The following is a 21322-nucleotide window of genomic DNA, read 5'->3' on the forward strand; positions in this document are numbered from 1 at the left end:
CCTGAACCTCAACACCATTTATTAGGGGAAGTTGCTTGTACTTATCCATATTAAGGGGACAAGCAACTAAGGTGGCCAAATCAATGGCACCTTCAGAGACTAACACAGCCTCTGTGGTCTCCCTAAAAAGACCAACCCCAACTAAATTACCAAAAGTGAGCCCAGCTACTCCCTTGGATTGGCTATTAGTAGGTTTGCTCCCACCACCACTGCTATTACTAGGGGCACTAGGTGTAGCAGTAGGGGTTGTGGTAGTGGGAGGCATGGTGCTTTTCTTTGGACAACTGGCATCAGTTGTCCAATGGCCTTTTACTTTACATAAATAGCACCATGGTTTCTTTACTTGATTAGAAGAGGATTTGGACCCACCACCCCCACCAGAGTGTTTTTGTGGGCCTGATGAAGACTCATTTTTAAATTTGTCCCCACCTTTGTCTGAAGATTTACCATCCTTCTTCTTGCCATCCTTGTCACCCCCTGTATGAACTTTTCTGTTCACTCTTGTTCTGACCCATTTGTCTGCCTTCTTTCCCAATTCTTGGGGAGAGGTCAGATCTGAGTCCACTAGATATTGGTGTAACAAATCAGACACACAGTTATTCAGAATATGGTCTCTCAGGATCAGATTATACAGGCTTTCATAGTCAGAAACTTTACTGCCATGTAACCACCCCTCCAAAGCCTTCACTGAATAGTCAACAAAGTCTACCCAGTCTTGTGAGGACTCTTTTCTGGTTTCTCTGAACTTAATCCTGTATTGTTCAGTGGTTAAGCCAAATCCATTCAAGAGTGCATTCTTCAAAACTGTAAAATTATTGGCATCACTTTCCTTCACAGTAAGGAGCCTATCCCTACCCTTTCCACTGAAAGATAGCCATAGGATAGCAGCCCACTGCCTTTGAGGGACCCCCTGTACAACACAGGCCCTCTCAAGTGCAGCAAACCACTTGTTAATGTCATCCCCCTCCTTGTAAGGGGGAACTATCTTATGCAGATTCCTAGAATCATGCTCTTTCACAGGATTACTATCTGGAATACTGCTGCTGCCACCATGGGGTCCTAACCCCAACCTCTGTCTTTCTTTTTTTAAGTCTAAAGATTCCCTGTCTACAGCCAGCTGTTGCTGTTTAAGCTTCAGTCTGGACTCTTCCACGCTCAATCTATTGAGCTCCCTTACTAACATTCTGTCATCAGGGTGGGTGGGTTAGGCATGCTTTGACACAGAAGAATGGTGTGAATGAACAGAGGGAGAATTTTCCCTAACAGTTGGCACTCTAACAACTTGGCCTGCAGGAATGACATCCCTACTGTGATGAGAGCTCATATTAGTACAAGTTATGCTAGGTGGTCTGCTAAGGGGCAAGTTGGGAAGGATACCATCTAACATTCTTAGTGGGGGTGCCCCAGAATCAGAGTGTGAACCATCTCCTAACTTCTCAACAGATGTGCCAGCTAAGGCCTTATCATTTTCAATGAGCATGTTATTCAACAATACTCTAGAGGGATTCTTCCCTACCCCTAAACCTCTACCAATGCAGAGACTCCTCAACCCTTTCCAGCTAAGGTTATCATAAGCAGTGCTGGCCAGATCAAGAGTAGGACTTGTACCAGACATGACAGAAAAAGGTTTAGGGACAGATAAAAGAAAGAAAAAGTTTCAGGACTTTTTAAGGAAACAGAAAAAAAACTTTTTCAACTTTTTAAAAACTTTTTGAACGTTTAGAGGTACTTTTCAGCACTTAGCAATAGAGTAAGAGAAGAAAAGCAAAACTTTTAGGTTAGGTGTACATACACTGAACTTGTTTTGTATATTTTTCTCTGATGACAAGTACAAAATGACAAAGTGGTAAGTAGTTGCAAGTACTTATCCCACGGCTGCACAACCAATGTAGGAGTCTGGCCTGGCTTGTAGTGGGTACCAAGGGGTACTTACACTCTGTACCAGGTCCAGTTATCCCTTATTAGTGTAGAAGAGGTGTTTCTAGCAGCTTAGGCTGGTAGAAGGTAGCTATAGCAGAGCAGCTTCGGCTGAACTAGGAGACATGCAAAGCTCCTACTATACCACTGGTGTCTTATGTACAATATCATAAGAAAACACAATACACAGATATACTAAAAATTAAAGGTACTTTATTTTTATGACAATATGCCAAAATTATCTCAGTGAGTACCCTCAGTATGAGGATAGCAAATATGCACAAGATATATGTACACAATACCAAAAATATGCAGTAATAGCAAAAGGAAGTAATGCAAGCAATGTAAAGTTACAGTAGATTGAAATAGGAGCACATAGGTATAGGGGCAGCACAAACCATACATTCCAAAAGTGGAATGCGAACCACGAATGGACCCCAAACCTATGTGAGCTTGTAGAGGGTCGCTGGAACTGTAAGAAAACAGTGAGGGTTAGAAAAATAGCCCACCCCAAGACCATGAAAAGTAGGTGTAAAGTGCACCTATATTCCCCAGAGAGCACTGAAGTCGTGATAGGGGAATTCTGCAAGGAAGACCAACACCAGCAATGCAACCAAAGTGGATTTCTGGCCGAGAGTACCTGGGGAACTAGGGGACCAAGTCCAAGAGTCGCGACACAGTCGAGATTGGGCAGATGCCCAGGAAATGCCAGCTGAGGGTGCAAAGAAGCTGCCACCGGATGGTAGAAGCTGAGGATTCTGCAAGAACGAAGAGGGCTAGAAACTTCCCCTTTGGAGGATGGATGTCCCACGTCGTGAAGAAGCTTGCAGAGGTGTTCCCACGCAGAAAGACCGCTAACAAGCCTTGCTAGCTGCAAGGGTCGCGGTTAGGGTTTTTGGATGCTGCTGTGGCCCAGGAGGGACCAGGATGTCGCCACTTGCGTGAGGAGACAGAGGGGGCGCCCAGCAAGACAGGGAGCCCTCACAGAAGCAGGCAGCACCCGCAGAAGTGCCGGAACAGGCACTACGAAGAGGAGTGAACCGGAGCTCACCCGAAGACACAAAAGGAGTTCCCACGACGCCGGAGTACAACTCAGGAGGTTGTGCACTGCAGGTTAGAGTGTTGGGGACCCAGGCTTGGCTGTGCACAAAAGAAATCCTGGAAGAGTGCACAGGAGCCGGCGCAGCTGCAAATCACGCGGTACCCAGCAATGCAGTCTAGCGTGGGGAGGCAAGGACTTACCTCCACCAAACTTGGACTGAAGAGTCACTTGGACAGAGTTGCTGAGTTCCAGGGACCACGCTTGTCGTGCTGAGAGGGGACCCAGAGGATCGGTGATGCAGTTCTTTTGGTGCCTGCGGTTGCAGGGGGAGGATTCCGTCGTCCCACAGGAGATTCCTTCGGGGCTTCTAGTGCAGAGAGGAGGCAGACTACCCTCACAGCATGCACCACCAGGAAAACAGTCGAGAAGGCGGCAGGATCAGCGATACAAGGTTGCAGTAGTCTTCTTTGCTACTTTGTTGCGGTTTTGCAGGCGTCCTGAGCAGTCAGCAGTCGATCCCTTGGCAGAAGGTGAAGAGAGAGATGCAGAGGAACTCTGATGAGCTCTTGCATTCGTTATCTAAAGAATTCCCCAAAGCAGAGACCCTAAATAGCCAGAAAAGGAGGTTTGGCTACCTAGGAAGGAGGATAGGCTAGCAACACAGGTAAGAGCCTATCAGGAGGAGTCTCTGACATCACCTGCTGGCACTGGCCACTCAGAGCAGTCCAGTGTGCCAGCAGTACCTCTGTTTCCAAGATGGCAGAGGTCTGGAGCACACTGGAGGAGCTCTGGGCACCTCCCCTGGGAGGTGCAGGTCAGGGGAGTAGTCACTCCCCTTTCCTTTGTCCAGTTTCGTGCCAGAGCAGGGCTGGGGGATCCCTGAACCGGTGTAGACTGGCTTATGCAGAGATGGGCACCATGTGTGCCCATCAAAATATTTCCAGAGGCTGGGGGAGGCTACTCCTCCCCAGCCCTGACACCTTTTTCCAAAGGGAGAGGGTGTAACACCCTCTCTCTGAGGAAGTCCTTTGTTCTGCCTTCCTGGGCCAAGCCTGGCTGGACCCCAGGAGGGCAGAAACCTGTCTGAGGGGTTGGCAGCAGCAGCAGCTGCAGTGAAACCCCGGGAAAGGTAGTTTGGCAGTACCCGGGTCTGTGCTAGAGACTCGGGGGATCATGGAATTGTCTCCCCAATGCCAGAATGGCATTGGGGTGACAATTCCATGATCTTAGACATGTTACATGGCCATGTTCGGAGTTACCATTGTGACGCTATACATAGGTAGTGACCTATGTATAGTGCACGCGTGTAATGGTGTCCCCGCACTCACAAAGTCCGGGGAATTTGCCATGAACGATGTGGGGGCACCTTGGCTAGTGCCAGGGTGCCCACACACTAAGTAACTTAGCACCCAACCTTTACCAGGTAAAGGTTAGACATATAGGTGACTTATAAGTTACTTAAGTGCAGTGGTAAATGGCTGTGAAATAACGTGGATGTTATTTCACTCAGGCTGCAGTGGCAGGCCTGTGTAAGAATTGTCAGAGCTCCCTATGGGTGGCAAAAGAAATGCTGCAGCCCATAGAGATCTCCTGGAACCCCAATACCCTGGGTACCTCAGTCCCATATACTAGGGATTTATAGGGTGTTCCAGTATGCCAATGTGAATTGGTGAAATTGGTCACTAGCCTGTTAGTGACAATTTAGAAAGCAGGGAGAGCATAACCACTGAGGTTCTGGTTAGCAGAGCCTCAGTGAGAGAGTTAGTCATCACACAGGGAACACATACAGGGCACATTTATGAGCACTGGGGCCCTGGCTGGCAGGGTCCCAGTGACACATACACTAAAACAACATATATACAGTGAAATATGGGGGTAACATGCCAGGCAAGATGGTACTTTCCTACATCGCACACATAATACAATCTTTTACAACATCCTCTGCCATTCTGTCCATGCCTGGCCACCAATATATTTCTCGCAATCTTGCTTTTTATCAAATTTCTACTGAGAAGACCCTCATGGGCCAGGCACACCAACTTACTCTTAGACCCTCAGGAGGATTTCTTTATTGCACAAACATAATACATTCTCTTCTAAGTACAACTCTTCCTTGATAACCTGAAAACGTTTCTCATCATAACTTAGGTTTTGTTTTTATCCGGCCAGCTTTTGATCACAAACTCACTAATCTTGCTATACAGCTCATCATCCTACCTCACCAAGCCCCACTCACCCTTCTTCATAGCTTCCTGGCCAACTCAAGACACCAATTTCTGCTCTAGAAGTTTTTCCTCCATCTTCACTCTGAATTGGCAGCCTTGAGAGACAGTTAGCAAGGTTGTTCTTGATTCCTTCAACGTATCTGACCCACAAATTAAACATATCCAGTCCTTCCATCCACCTGTTTATTCTGGGGGTTACACATTCACTATCCTTACAGGAAAACACATAGACCAAAGGCTTATGGTCACTCATTACTACAAATGGTACAACTTGAAATGTTGACTTGCCCATGTGCATGCCAGTGCCTCTTTGTCTATTACAGAATAATGACTCGCAGGACCCCTTAGAGTTCAACAGGCAAATGCCACCACTTCACTCACCCGAGTTAGCGCAGCACCTAGCCCATATAAACTGACATTCACAGTCAGGATTGTCTTCCTGCACACATCAAAATGTTCTAATGTAGGCATCTTACATAATTGTTGTTTCGCCGCTTTAAAAGTTGCCATATATTCCTTGTTCCAACTGAACATTTCCCTTTTTCTGACATGTACCCTCAAGGGATTTACCAGTGAAGCAAAATTTGCCATAAATTTAGAGCAGTACTCCACAAGACCAAGGAATGATCTCAATTGCTCCTTGTTTTTAGGTACCAGTGATCCGACCACGGATTTCACCAGATCCGGCTTGGGACGTATCCCTTCACCCAAAATAGTATGGCCAAGGTATGTAACCATACCTACCCTGAACTGACATTTCTCTCTCGGTCTACTGCAATTCCAGCAACTTGCAACTTCAACAACACTTGCTACAATATCCTGTCTTGATCCATCCTATTCTTGCCGCAAATCAATGTCATCCTGGAAAAATAAAATCTGTCTTACTCCTTCAAGCACTTTCCTCATCACCCTTTCAGTTTCAGAACAAGCAGTGGCTGACGCCAGTCCAAAAGCCATCTATATGAAACGGAAAGCTCCTAAGATAGTAACAAAAGAAGTTAGATGTCTTGAGTCTTCATGCAGCAATACCTGATGATAAGCTGATGATGGATCTAACATACTGAATACCTGTATATGAATGTCTGGTTCAAGCAGTGTGATACATCCTTCCCAAAGATGGTGTTCCAGTTCTTAACGCCTATCAATGTAAAGGAGAACCCGAATCTGCCTTTAAACTCTCTACTTTCCCTCCAATTGTAACTTGACATTCTGGCATTTTTATTACCCTTCATCACACTCTGTTCCCATAACTTGAGCATGTTACTCCTAAAATGATCTGATTAAGACCTTCTTGCAACTTCTGTACTTGTTGGATAGTATCTGTGCTACCAGCTTCAACTATCACCCGACTCTTACACACACAAGCATTGTGGCCTTTGGTACCACATTTCCTACAAGTGGCCATCTTCATATAACAATTAGGACTGTTAGAACTATGACACAGGCTGCCACAGCGATAACACTTACATTTTCCAGATGCTTGTTTCTGCACTTCCACATGTCTTCTTTTCTTTCAGTGAGTCTTCACACAACTTATCACTCACTTTGGCTATTTCTGCTTCTTTCAGTTTGTCGTTTCTCATTTCTTTTATCCATCCTGGGGTATGCTCAGTACTTTCAATGATGGAAATAGCTTCTTTTAAGTTAGGATTCTTAGCCAACAATATTTCCTGCACTTTTGGATTGTTTGTACCCAGTACCAGTTGGTCTCTAATCAGACAATATGTAAGCTCCCCAAACTCACATGGTCTTGCGGGGTTCTGTAAAGCAGTGTTATGCTATCTGTATTTAACCACCTGCTCCATCTTGACCACTGACTCCATTTTGTGCTTAGCTTCAAACACCATCACATTGGTGGCGCTGGTATTTTTCCTGCACACAGCTTGTTAATGTGTTTTCGTTTTTTTCTCACTAGGGGAGGGAACATAATATGGGGGAGGAATACAGATAACGATGTACCAGGCTGAGAATGTTTATGGTAGAGCAGGGTACAGCTCGGTCTTAGAAATACACTGTGAGATCTGACCAGTTTCTATTGTGTTTTTTGGATCACTGACCTGGTATGGCCAGCACTTGAATTGCACACCTTACTCAAAGGGAGGTGGGTTTCTAGAACCTTCCTCTTAATTTTGTTTAAAATATATAAAGTGGGGAAACTTGACAATTGGGATAGAAGAAACTCATCTCTGGGGATGGACGCACTGCCCAGAGAGTAATCCCATTGGGGTTGTTCTCTTTTTTTTTTTTTTTTCGGTTGTCAAAGGTTCCACAACTTGAAGTTGGCAGACAAAGGATGATGTTGGATTCAAGCCCCATGGTGATGCATTGTTAATTCTTATATCTAGATTTGCTGTGTGCATGCATAAATACGTAGTCACTAAATATATATAATTTATTCATTGTTGATGTATTGTATTTCCTTTGATTATTATTATTCCACTGCTGTACTTATTTTAAGAGTTGCACATGTGTTGCTGCATTCACATTAAGTGCTCATGTTATTATCTTCGTGTAACTTGGGAAGTGCCTTAATAAATTCATTACTCAGAGTGCTGCATTCTTTGCATTCCTTTCACTTTGCTCCCTCTTGGTCTCAAGCAAAGCAGAACAAGCAGCCACAAAATTTGATATTTTCACCATCTTCCCATGATTCCTCGAATAAAACTTGTGCCTTCCATTACTATATTAACCTGTGCACCAAAATGTTATGCAAGTATCATTACAGACATCTCATACACATTACCTGGCTAACATTCTCCTTGACCTATAAGAATTTCGTCAAGGCTCTCAGAAACGTTCCTTTCCTCAATTCCTAAACTGTGAAAAAGCATATCCTGGCAGAAGAGAATGTTTCCCCCGTTTGTAATCAAATAAGAGTCCAACAGTTTTTTTCCTTCTTTGCCAGCTCAATTAAGGTTCTTCTGCTTCAGATAAGAAGGCCGGAGATCACGACATGCCTGTTGCAGCCATAGTTGTGTGAAATAGTGGGTCATGACGAATGATTAATATTCCTTGGTTTTAACTGCTACCTGGCTAGTTGGTCCTACATTGTAATCAATTTTCAAACAAATAAAATAAATTAACATAAATAACTAACATTTTAAACTAAGAAAAAATACTTCTTCTCTGACTTCTGTAGGATACCTTCCCTTTTTTACCACATGCAGTAATTTCTCTTTCTGTCTTACCTTTTTCTTCAGGCAAGCGGTTTCAAAAAAATTACAGACTACCTCTCCTGGAGTGTTAGAAAGCAGCTGTAACAAATTCTGATTCCTGTTAACGTGTTATTTTGATCGCTAGACACAGATATCAATCATGCCCTTCGCCAAACACAGCAATGTGACTTGGAGTCAAAATGGCTGCACGTGACGTTCTGCTGTCATGTTGGCACTACATTCCAAGCTTTTCTACACTGTGCGTGCACAAGCATGCTCTTGCGTCCTCTCCTCATACTGGTGCCGCATTTCCACATCACTGGCTGTATGTGATTATACATGCCAGCGGTCTCGTGAAAGATGCCAGGCTCGTAAACAACCAACGATTTAACAGTAACATATGTAAATATCACTTCACAACGAGTTTCCATTCACTTTTTACAGATCCAAATAATTTAAATTAAGTCTCGCCTTTTGTTACCACTTATGCTGTTAACGATGTCTGCGATATTGCGCATACTTTTAGTTCTGCACAACTCTCGGAATGCTCTGGGGTGATGAAGGATAACCTGCCCCAGTCCAGGTCACTACGTAATGTAACTTCATTAACGCCACAAAACATCTGAGTTCAGGTGTGAGTGTAAGTTTAACGTTTATTACTGGCCAATATCTATCATCAGAAGAACCACGTCTCCACGTCCTCACAGCCTGCTATCTCTCCTTCTCCTCCCTCCACATTCCACCCTAGAACCCACCTACATTATAATGTTGCCCTTTTAACAGAACAAAACATAACACAGATCTGAACACCCAGATACTTGAAAGTATCATAGCACCACTAGAGACGAGTCCCAAATGGAGTAGTCCTATGCAGAGCAGGGCGCGGCATCAGAGGGAACAAATGGAATGTAGGCTAATTAACCCGGAGCTCCGATACGTCCCCAAAATCATCCCACAAGCGCATGAGGCCTGGTAGAGCAGCCTCTACACCACAAAGGTAAACCAGGGCATCATTCGCATACAGCGAAATGACAATGTACACCCAGCCCTTGAATATCCCAGTGTTGTGCCACTGATGAAGATAGTCTGCATCTCGTGAACCGGGGAATAAAAGGACTATTCTGGTTCTAGCGGGTGTCCAAGTCACCATGCATTATGTAAGCATCAGTGTGTGACCCAGTTGCGAAAGTCTTTTGTGGCGCAAGCACATGTGACAGCATGCAAGACAGGGGTGGAGCAGTCAAACCAACATCAGGCACACAGTTATAATCACCCCCCCCCAAAAGCCCCAGGTGTAGTGGGTCCCGAAAAAATGCTGGTGTAAGTATATCCAGAAATCCTGCCTTGTTAGTGTTAGGGGCATAAAGTGCCACCAGTGTAAGCAGGCCACCATCAAGGTGAGCTTCTAATATCACAAAGCGCCCTTTTGTGTTCACCCTGTGAGCGTCCAGAACAAATGGGACTCTTGGGTCAATCCAGATGAGGACCCCATGGGCGTAAGCCGACATGGATGTGCCGTACACCTGCCCTTTCCACTTTGTGAAGACTTTTTTCAGTTCCCCTAATGTGAGAAGAGTATCTTGGAGAGTGGCAATGTGCACATGACAGCATTTATGATATGCCTAAATGCACCACCATTTAGAAGGAGTGGCCATACTGCAAACATTCCACATGAGAATGTGGTATTGTGGGGAGTGACTATACGCTGTTGTCCGCATCATGTGAACTGGCAGTGGGAGTGCAGGGAAGGATATGGTGATCTGCAGTCTGCCCTGTTGACAGCGATCCACTACCGAAAAGGCCACACTCAGCCATGCAGTTTGCCCTGAGAGCACACGTGAAATCGAAAGACCCAGTAACAGACAAAACAACAAGAACCTGAACAGCAGTGAGCCTAAATGGCTGCATCCCCCCCAAGACAGCAGACATGCATGTCCCTGTACAAAGTTCCCCCAACCCGTAAATAAAAACAAAGCAAAAAAGAAAACAAACAAGTCATCTTGGAGCACTGGTGGGGTCTGGTTAACTGAGGGACTTGTTCTGTGTCTCCTGGGCCCGTCTCATAGGTCCCAGCATCCGACCCAAAAATGCTAACATGAATACCAACAATGCCGGGAACTGGATAGCGCCTCCTGTGGATGGAGGTGAAGGACTCAGTACTGAAAGGAAGGTCATACTCGGCATGGTTTTAGAATCAGGTGTGCTGTAAAGGCGTACAAGTCTCAGAGGTACCTGTGTCTGATCCAAAGTCCAAGACTGGCTCAAAGTGCAGGGCCATGAAAGGGTTTGTGCTGTGCAGAGAGACCACCCCCACCGCCTGGGCCTGCTCTGCAGTCACTTGGTCCTGAGTAGGCTGCGCACACGCCACTCTGCCCTCCTGCGTTTAGGTCGCAGAATCACCCAGTACCCCCCTCCACCTGACTGTTTTTGTTTGTGCGTGTTAGGCCTTTTGCATGAAGCCAGGTCCAAACATCCTCAGGTGTAGCGAAGATGTAGGAAGACTCGGTCCATACCCTTAAGTTTTGCAGCGAACAGTAGTGCGTAGTAAAGCTGCACCTCCCAAAGGGGCTGTTTCACCTTCATGTAGGAGCCCCTGAGGCACTGTACCTCAGATGTGAAATCCGGATGTGCAGCTATTTTCCACCTGTTCCAGGGAATCTATAGGGAGAGCATGCCACAGCGGATCCGGTTTTCCCTCCCTTCCTGGGCATCTTCAGTTCTCTAATAGTTTGCTAGCCACTGTGTTACAAGTGCCCCCTGGGAGAGGGTGCCCTCTCACACTTGCGCAGCCTCTCTCTGAAATCATTAAGTCAAGCCTCAGCACCCCAGAGCTCCAGTGGGGGCAATTACAAATCCCTTAATGAGCAAAAGGAACCCTGAGCCACAGATGCAGATTGCCGCCAAAAGTTAACGTTTATAATGCAGGATTCAAACTATTGCCACTCTTAGGGCACGTCTCCCTTGCATATGAGAAGCCCACCTGGAAAGGATGTGGCAAGGCACACCGCAGATGATGGAGCCTAAAGATAAGACAAGCACTCAAGACATTGTCAGTTTATCTATGCAAACTAGCTGTCTCCCAAAACACAAGCATAGAAGACCAGAGCATTTTGATTTGCACAAAAAAATCTTTAACTAAAACTAAATCAACACCAATTGGGACATGCCATGAATAAGTTATGAGGCACCATGGATTTGCTGGAGTTCTAAAGAACATATCAATTGGTCTGATTGATGGTTCTGTGTGCACTGTAGCAGCTCCCTTGTTATTGAGCAGACACTTCAAACATTCATTGCCCCTACAGCACTCTTTTCCCAGCATAGAAACACCTGTGGCAGAAAGAGATTTCTCAATAGGGCAGAGAGTCCTCCACAAGAGTTTATGGCAGGCAAGCAGACCATCTGCCCAAACTTAAATAACCCCCATGGTCCCTTAATCAGGACAAAGGAGTACAGCAATCATGATACAATTGTTGTTTTTTTTTTTTTTTAAAGAAAGAAATTAGCTTCATCTTCTACATGCACCCCCCTATCATTATTTAAAGGGTCTCCATTAAATAACAATAGAATGAGAATACTCTGGGACAACTCTAACATAGAAGTCAATTATCCAAATGTTGTTGATGAAAACTGGATTGTCTTAAACCTGCGCAAGGACTGTTGTGATGGTCTTTCTTATTACTTTACTGGCCATGTAGAGATAGCTATCAGAAAAAGTAGCTTTAACCCTCTCCCCCGATGAAAAAGCAGTCAAAACAAGTCAGTCATAACTGGTTTAAAAAGTACACAGGATGCAAAGACCAAACTAGTAAACGCTGTTAAAAGCTGTGTAATTTCACAGGTTACACAGCTATTCTTACAGTCTTTAAGGAAAAAACAGGAGGCATTTCTAGAAGATGCTCCTAGATCTTAAGGGCTATACATCTGTAAAGAAGGGAGGAGTATATGTAATACTGCACTGCTGATCATATATGGAGAGACTGGTGCTGTAGAAAGATTGCCGTATATTGTATATGAAGATTTGATGGTCCAAAGTTGATAAACTTGCAATGTTTTAATCTATAACTATTTTATGTAATTGTATTTTAATTAACAGCTGTATTTTTTAAGATATCGAATTTTTGTCATTTTTACTTTTTGTGGATATTATTGAAAGATTTCTGAAATTCATTTCACAAACTGAATTTATTTATCTTCTGACAGGATATCCAGGCTGCATATATTTGATTTAACATAGACAAATGACATGAGATCCTTTACACCTTCCATCTTTCTTGTGTAAGCGGATATGCAGGACACAGACAAACAGAAGGGATTAAGAGTTTGGGATTACTTGTGTCTCGTGCCCTCAGTTTGTTAGGTCTCCTGTCCTTCCTTTTTTTCCTGTAGGAGTTTCTCCCTGCTTCCTCGTCTTGGCACACTAGTACCCAATGTAGATGCTTTTATATTATGTGTTCTTCGCCAAGAGGCAAGGCAGTATTCTTTTACCCATAGTAGCATATGTACACCACTTACAAGTGTCTCCCAGGAATTGCATACCTTACAGAACTAAATATATGTAGATTCTAGATATGACAATGCCATCAAAGAACATCTGAGGCTTATTGTCAGGCCTGTTGTATGCAAGGATCCCACTTCAAGGTTAAGAATCCAAACTTTTTGTTTTAAGGTACACTTTAAAATTGTACAAGTAATCGCAGAGTGTGCCGAGATATTTCAAGACATTTAAAATGTCTAATGGAAAAGCCCAGATATGGCAGAAACAACTATAGAGCACATCACTATGAGAAATTAATGTCATTAATTTATTAGAAGACATTTTAGCCTTCTGGCTGCTGAAGTCATTCACGGGTCTTCAAGTGAGTTCTGGCATCTCTTTGCACAGGGGTGGTTATAAATACTTGCAGATAAGGAGTTAACTTAAGGGGGAGCGTACTGGTATCAAACACATTAGAAGGGATTCAAATAATAATGCTGAGCCCCATGTTGGAAAAGACTTTATATCAAGTATGAAACATTCAGATGTCACCATATCATAAGGCCGGTTTTAAGGTCTTAGATGGGAATGTCAGTTTGGCAAGCACTGCAAATGAGTGAATGAATGAATGAAGAATACCCTCCACATTCATTCAATCTGTGTGTCCATTGCAAGGCACAGAATAGCAAAAACAGCATTAACCATGGCCGTCAACTAGAAGGTAACAAAGTTACATCAAAGTTACATCAAAAAGATGAGAAACATTCACTACAACCACATGGCTATCAACAACTGTTAATGATGGCTTTTCTAGGTGAAGTCTGAAGAAAACATTTAATTAATGCCATGAAGCAGGGTTTCGTAGGCCTAGATTTCTACAGTAATAAGATTTTTTTATTTCAATACTAGAGAAATTTTAAAACCCTCACACTCATCCTCAAGCACACACTGATACTTAGAAAGGTTATTTTTTTTTTATATACAGCAAAGATAAACATATTTGGATCAGAAATCACAGTCTCACTTACCTGTGTATTTTTGTAGTCCACAGAGATCTGACATAGGGTACATCTCTTAGGGGGTTCCTTGTATGGATTTTCCAGGTTTATAGGCTGAAAACATGAGCAAGATACTCATTAGCATTCGCCATCATCTAGCATGTATGTTGGAAAAAATATTTTTTTAACATAGTGTTAGTTTTACAAAGTTATAAAAGACATGAATCATTTGTGGAGCACTAGATCTTGGGGGTTCGCTGTGCATGTGCCTGGGAAATTCTGCAAACAAATAAGACACTACATCTTCTGTGGGAGGTAGGATCCACTGGTAGGTGAACCAGGATGCAGTTTACACTACCCACAATAAGGATGAATATTCCCCAGGCAGTCAATGGCAGGACTCACAACAACATATAGTTGTACAGATAAAAACATTTTCAAATAAATTATAGTACTATGCAGATCTGCAGAGTGTAATAAAATACTTATTGCCATCATTAAGTCTGCGGAGAGTCCATGACTCGCGAGAAGCACATCCTGAGTGTATCATATTGCCTCTCTACTCCCTCAACAATGGTATTACATACCATATTTCATCCTGCACATCAGCATAAATGGTTGTGCCAAGTCATAACAAACATGATTTAGACAAACAAACTTCTACATTCACCCTTTACATAATTCTGTTCGGTCCAAAACTTGTTAATTACAATATTTCAGCTTACAATAGTGAGCTGTGGCATGTGGTTCACACAAAGAGGTGTAGAAAGATACATTTCTTAACCACCAATGCCTACAACCATAGTGCATACCATATTCTTTGCTGCTACGATTTCTCTTACCATATCTTTATAAAAAACATTTTCCTGGTGTACACTGTAATCTTTTTTCGTGACCACTAGAAAAAAAAGAAAAAAAAAAAAAAAGAGTTATATCAATTAAATTCTCATTAATTATGATTGGTCAATCCACCGTCGTCAAATTTAGCTCTGTTCCATATATTGGAGGAAATGAATGCATGCTGTTACATGAAAGCAATTCTGCATTTAGGCCAGTGTTGGCTCAACATAACATTGCCCCACAATGGAGGGCTTCTAGCATTCTGAGCTCCATGAGGCAAGGTGGGCTGTTAGTAGGAATAAATAAATGTATGATTCTTGTAAAAACGGTCTGTGAAGCATAGGGTTGTCCTCAGAAACAAAGGAGGGTCTGGGGCACAATCACTTTCACTTGGAAAGACATAATGAGTGGCGCGATAGCCCTTATGGACGAGCCTTGCATCATGGTTATTTTTCTTCTTTAATATGTGTGGTAGAAACCTCAAATGTGCTTGTTTGTTATCTTTGTATCTTAAACACTATGCTTGGTGATTGTTTGGTTTTCTCTTTAAAGCCTTCACTATAAAATGTCAATAAAATGATCGATAAAAAAAATTCTAAATGCACCTGATGAAAATGTTATTTTCCTGGAATTTTCCAAGATCCCAATGTTGTTCACCTCCACTTGCTGAATACTGTGACCTAATGGGTGCTTTCCTTCACTGCTCCCGCTAAATGTGTAATATTTGTACAGTTTCAGCTCTCAGACCCTTTCTTTGTGCAATTAATGACCATTTAAAAGCCATTGCAGTTGAATTACAGCGTCCAAAATAGGACTGTGATCACTGGGAAAAACATGCTACGTATAGTCCTTCTGCCTGTGGTTTACGTTGGTGTTATGAAGAGAGTTAAGGACAATAAAGTTAGGGCTTGATTAAGAGTTTGGCGGACGGTTTACGGATGTCCCGTCTGCCGTATTACGATCTCAATTTGATAAAGTGCAAACTTGATCCGAAGATATTGAACCGCTTTACATGAGCTCCAGTTGCAGTGTACAAGGACACCTTTGTATTCTTTTTTTTTTACGCACAGGGAGATTGAGTGATTTGCCCATAATCAAAGATTACGAGAACTGATGTAGCAGGACCTATCTACTTGTATGTATCATATTATTTTCCTTTAATTTAATTGATGGGATGAGCCATGTTAAATTCTGCCTCTGCATAAAGAACTTTGCTTAAAGTTCCTCACGTGATATGTAATGCATTAATAAAATTACTTGCTCAAACAGTCATTTATAGATAATATATAGCTCCAAATCCATAGTAGATTGGATTTATATTTCCAATCCATGCTTTGATGACTTCCTATATTGTGATACTGGGAATTTATTGCCACAGACAGCTTTAACAAATCGTCATCTAACAAATACAGGATATGCAGGCAATGTGGATCCAGGTGCATATTTTCTCGATTGGTTAGGACTACTAATCTTACTGACATCAGATAAGGAATACAGTAGCAGAATCATCCAACTCTTTATTGAATACAGGAATTATCTGTTGTTCCCTTGGATACACAATAAAACATTTAACCTTGTAGAAAAGTTTTTCGAGCTTATATTTTTGTGCATCAATAATAATACGTACTAAGCATTTTCACACGAGATTCTGCATATTTAGACACAAACTGATTTAACATAACTACAATTGAAACACATTTTTAAGATGTATAGAAGTGAAGTTATTAATGTATGTTAGTTAGATCAGATGTCTGTGTAAAAGCAAAATTTGAACTAGATGGTTGCCACCTCTGTCACTAACTCCTGCTTGAACACCCACCTCCCCCAACCCACAAAAGCACATATCTTCCCACAGACTTTGCAGAGCACAGCCAAGCTGATAACATAATGGTTTATTTCTATTGCTGTAGCAATTCGGTTAGTGTTGAATCTTTCAAAAATGCAGATGTAAAAACTGCAGCAAGTAATCCATGTTATCCATTCCTTCACTGATGGCATTCATTCAGAATGTCTTACTGTTAAACCTTTCATATTCTAACATCTCTGGATGACATTAGCATAGAAGGTGTTGAATAATACTTAACAGAAATGGTATGGTGCTTATGTGTTTATTGTTCTTGTGTTCTGATTTGCTAAAGAACGTATACTTTTGCTCACACCATGATAAAAATTGCTAAACGTGATCATATTCTATTTCAAGAATTGTGTATAAAAAAAACTCTTGATTTAGGGGTGAGCAAGAACTTTGGCGGTGCTGCCAGACTATTTACTGACATTGCTGCTAATTTAGGATTGATTTTACAAGCCTGTATAACTGCATTTTAGTCGTTTCTTTGCATCTGCTCTATAGCCTTTTTTGAAATTTGTAAGAAAACCCAATAACTTTTCATTGATCTAGAACAAAATTAGTCTAGTGGTCCACATTATTTTTTTAATGGTTTTATCCTGCTAAATTGATGTGCGGGGAGATGCCTTAGCGCAGGGACAACTGCCTAAATAAACTGAGGTTAACCTTGTCTCCGATCCAGTAATCTGTGGGAGAACCAAATGAAACAAAATTTAGGGTTGTCTAAACTGTGGGGTATGGTTTTGCTCCCACAACCTCAAGCAATTTCACAGTGCATCTGCAGCCCTTTCTAACCAAACTGGTGATCCTATAACAAAACCCCACAATATAGGCAATTTTTCCTGTCTATTTATTGTTACAATAACAGCTAAGCATCTCATACCCAACCAGCTGTTCTTGCGTGAGACGAGCTAAGTAGAGACCCTATGTACCCTACATGGAATCACAGTTCAATGAAAGATTATGGAATTACATTTAATGAGGGCTAATACCCAAGCAAAACAAACTACTTGAAATAACACATGGTTACTCACATTGGTCCTTTATCTATTACAAACCTGTGCAGGCTTGGGCCATACAGACTGTTGGAGATCACGAAGTCAAGACTGGAATGCACTGATACAACATAATTCTTTCATCACAGTCTGTATGCTTTGTACAGCCGAGTTTTGCCCGCCCTTCTAAGCTCATATAAGGTTCCTAAAAAAGATAATAAATGGCTTGTATTCCATATGATCCTCTATATTACAGAATATGCCAGAGAGTTTTAGAGCCTACACTGCGTCAAACTGCTGCAACGTGAACATTGGCACCAGACCGGTCTCTCATGTAAAACTCACAAGAGTCAAGCCTTTCATATATCATTTTGTAGAATAGCCTGGATATGATCATGTTGATTTAATGCATTGCACATATCCTCAGTTTAAACAGTTTCCCTGATATGCCTTCAGTATTTTAAGCACTAAAGTCCACAACTGCCTGTGCTAGGTATCCTATTCCAGCCGGTTTACTCCTCCTACATCTTTTTTCTGGCTCAACCTGAAGAGTTTCTAATTCCCAGAGAGCCTCCACACTGTAAACAAACCGTCTCAAGTAGGGATATCCTCTGTGTACCATAGCACAAGGGAATTTCTAAATGTGTCTCCCACTTCGTAGTCTTGAAGGGGTATTACCATTAACCTGGTTACTAAGGTCAGGCTGGTGGCAGCTTTTGCATTCTTTTGGAGTGCAGTGGCTGCATCCATTGTTGATACTTACTACCTACTGATTACCCATGTCAATTAAATCCACTGACCGCTTCTCAATGGGGACCTTTTGTGTTTTTAAATGGCTATCAATACACATAAACATGATTTAGATTATGTTTCTAATAATGATCCTAACAAGAAAAATAGGGTATCTCAAACCCCTCTTCTGCCTCCCTGTCCCTCCTTCGTCCCTTGGGTGTGCTTTAGGAAGTACACAAAGTTTCCTGCTAAAGTAGACCCCTCCTCACCACAGATTGCGTTTGTCTTGTATCACATACCAGTTCTCAAAATGTATTCTGGAAGCAGGGCAAGGCATGCTCTACTGGTAATCCTCTCCGAGGAATGAATAGCTGTCCGGATGAGAATGATTACAGTTTGCAACATTTTAAATGCATGTGATGGTCAGTGGACTGGTGCCATCTGTCATGGACTGAGCATGTACACTGGAGTTCCTAAAAGGGAAGATCTCCATCAGTTCAGATCTCCTGAGCTTTGCTTGTGTGCTGCTTGAACCCAGATCTGTGTGTATTGCACAGATACCAAGGATATGCTTAAGCCTGATGCCGTGCTGAAACTCTCCTGGCCTGCCCTGTTGCTGACCTTACCAATGTGGATGCTACCAGCTGTCCAAAGAGTCCAGAGACACAGAGACAATAAACCCTCCATATCCTCACCAGAGCCCAGGTGAGGGCTGACAAGAACCATCTCTATGTAAAGGTGAGATAAGGCATAGTTTTACATGGTGTTTAATCCTTCCCTCTGTCAATGTTTTGTTAGCTTGATCAATGTGGAACCCAGCCTACCTTGTCCTCTCAGAGTACCCACTATCTTACCTCCAGAGTGGCATGAACCCAAGCCCATCACCAACCTCTACGGATTGGGAGGCAGAAAAAGAATTTGCCTTGTAGACCGGGAGTCCAGCACCTTAATGGCCTGTGCAACTGCTATTTTGCAACGCTCAAACAGATCTTATGGATTGGGTATGCCTTTTGTGCAAGGGGCCTCAATTCCAATTTGGCCCAAGGATCCCCCGGATCAGGGTCTTACACCCCATGGAACAATTAATTTAACTAGCACCTTTGTCTTGTAACATATCAAACTTTTTAAGCTACTGCTCAACTTTTAAGGTAAACACAAGAAAAAAGGCACGTTTGTTGAGTAGACAACTCTTTAGGTTGAGCACGGAGGAACTTACCCAGACAATTATGTTTATTGTGCTAGAATGCTGTTTTCTTTCTTTACTTGCTAAAATCATGTATATTTTGTGTAATGGATAAATCACCTCATGATCAGCTACTGATTGTAATATAAATTGTAGGAAGCATTTTGTTGTAGGATCGTAATCCTCTGTGTTCTCAAATAATTATGAACAGCAAGACATTCTCATCTGCTACGGATCACAGATACTATATACTGTATGCAATACGGGTGTCAAGTGTTGGTACTGTTTTTCTTTTGTGATATTTTGTTGCTTTATTGATGCAGGACTACTAATCAATGTTTATTTCCTGTTTTAGTATACACCTATTTATATAATTCCCATTTTATTGAAGTATGGTTCTTTTTAAGCAATATAACAAGTCTAGCCGGTCATTGAAGTAACTTTGTCCTGTAGTGTGTCTGATCTGAACTGTCACAACATCGTATTTGAGTCAGAACTTGCCTGATTGATAGTGCCACATGGCAAGTCATGGTGCTTGGAAAGGCAACTTGCACTACACTCCGATGCCCAGAGTAATTTGTTAAAAGAGAACACCTTCAATATCCACTTTGATATTGTTCCCTGTGATCAAAACAGTCATGGAAAAACGCTGGCAGGTTCTTTTGGTCTAATCCAGAGACTAAGTGTATATGGTAAAGCTACAAACTCCCATTAGCTAACAGCCAAATCTGTCAATGCTGCAAATAAGGAGACTGTTTTCTTACAACATCATAACTCACTCCCAGATTTTCCTGTAAAGTGAGACAAAAATCTCCTTTATCCTGAATAGTCAGGCAACCACAAAACGCAAGTCTTCAATGAAACCCACCATTACAAAAGTCAGAGTGGTTTGTTCTGTTCATGTGACAAATACTTAAAAATTTCTTCACTCTCCATCCTGAAATAAACCACTCCACTCAAGTCCAACCATTGTGAGGAAGGTGGCAGGGGGCGTAATCTATGCTTTAAAGGGTGCCATGTGTGTGTCAATACCTTCAGTCCAACTCCATGAGAAGGGTTGTGGAGGGACCCAGAACAGTGATGTGCCAGCTGTACAGCTTGGAGGATTGCTTATGCCACCATATGTAACATTATGTAGTTAATCAAATAGATGCTGTACCAGCAGTCTAGGAGGTGCAAAGCATGTGAATTTCAGTCTATAGAGGTAGTCGATCAGTGGCTTCCATCTGCCTATGAACACCTTTTCCGAGTAGGATATACTGTGAGTTATTTGTTCCATGGCGAGAATATGCCAGTCAATTGAACAAAGGGCAGTGGGAGGTGGCATTCTCCTTTTCCAGTGTAATGCAATACACTATTTGGCAGCAACTGCCATATTTCTGATTAGGGCCTAGTCTGCTTAGGTCATATCCTCTATAGAGTCTGGCCTCAGTCACAATACTAGGAATCCAGGATCGGATGGGATTGGATATCCAAGAGTGTGTTTCATGTGCTCCAGGAATTACATCCGGAAGGTATGGATAACTAGACAGCACCACAAGATGTGTATGAATGTTGTGTGTGTGTTCAGTAATACAATAAATACACCACGAAAGAGACTCCTCACACAATTATATAAAAAATATGGTTTGTATTGTATATATAGCGCTCAGACCAAATGCGTCATAGAACATAAACACTGTGCATATGGCGCAATGACAGACATGTCCTAAAACGACATACGTCACAGCATCAGATCATGCAGTAGAAGAGTATACAAAAATATGATTCTATTATGAATATTTATGCTAGACCAGAAACATCATAGATCATAGGTACTGTACAGGTGCAACTCTTATAGCAATGGAACTCAGGATCCTAATATTGGGAAGAAAAACAGCTATACAACATTCCAGCACTACAAGAGAATGCA

At 42.3% G+C, this 21322-nt stretch overlaps 1 protein-coding gene across 1 annotated transcript in view; it reads right to left on the reverse strand.

Annotated features, from left to right (window-relative positions):
* Positions 1-21322, reverse strand: part of MRPS18C (mitochondrial ribosomal protein S18C) — an 84376-nt gene that overhangs the window by 40941 nt on the left and 22113 nt on the right. The window contains exons 2-3 of the mRNA XM_069236369.1: positions 14657-14712; positions 13845-13928 (exon numbers count right to left, since the gene is read on the reverse strand). Coding sequence (XP_069092470.1) covers positions 13845-13928; positions 14657-14712 — 140 coding nt within the window. The remainder of the gene's footprint in view (positions 1-13844; positions 13929-14656; positions 14713-21322) is intronic.

Source organism: Pleurodeles waltl, chromosome 1_2 (genome assembly GCF_031143425.1).
Source record: "Pleurodeles waltl isolate 20211129_DDA chromosome 1_2, aPleWal1.hap1.20221129, whole genome shotgun sequence".
Taxonomy (NCBI): Eukaryota; Metazoa; Chordata; class Amphibia; order Caudata; family Salamandridae; genus Pleurodeles; species Pleurodeles waltl.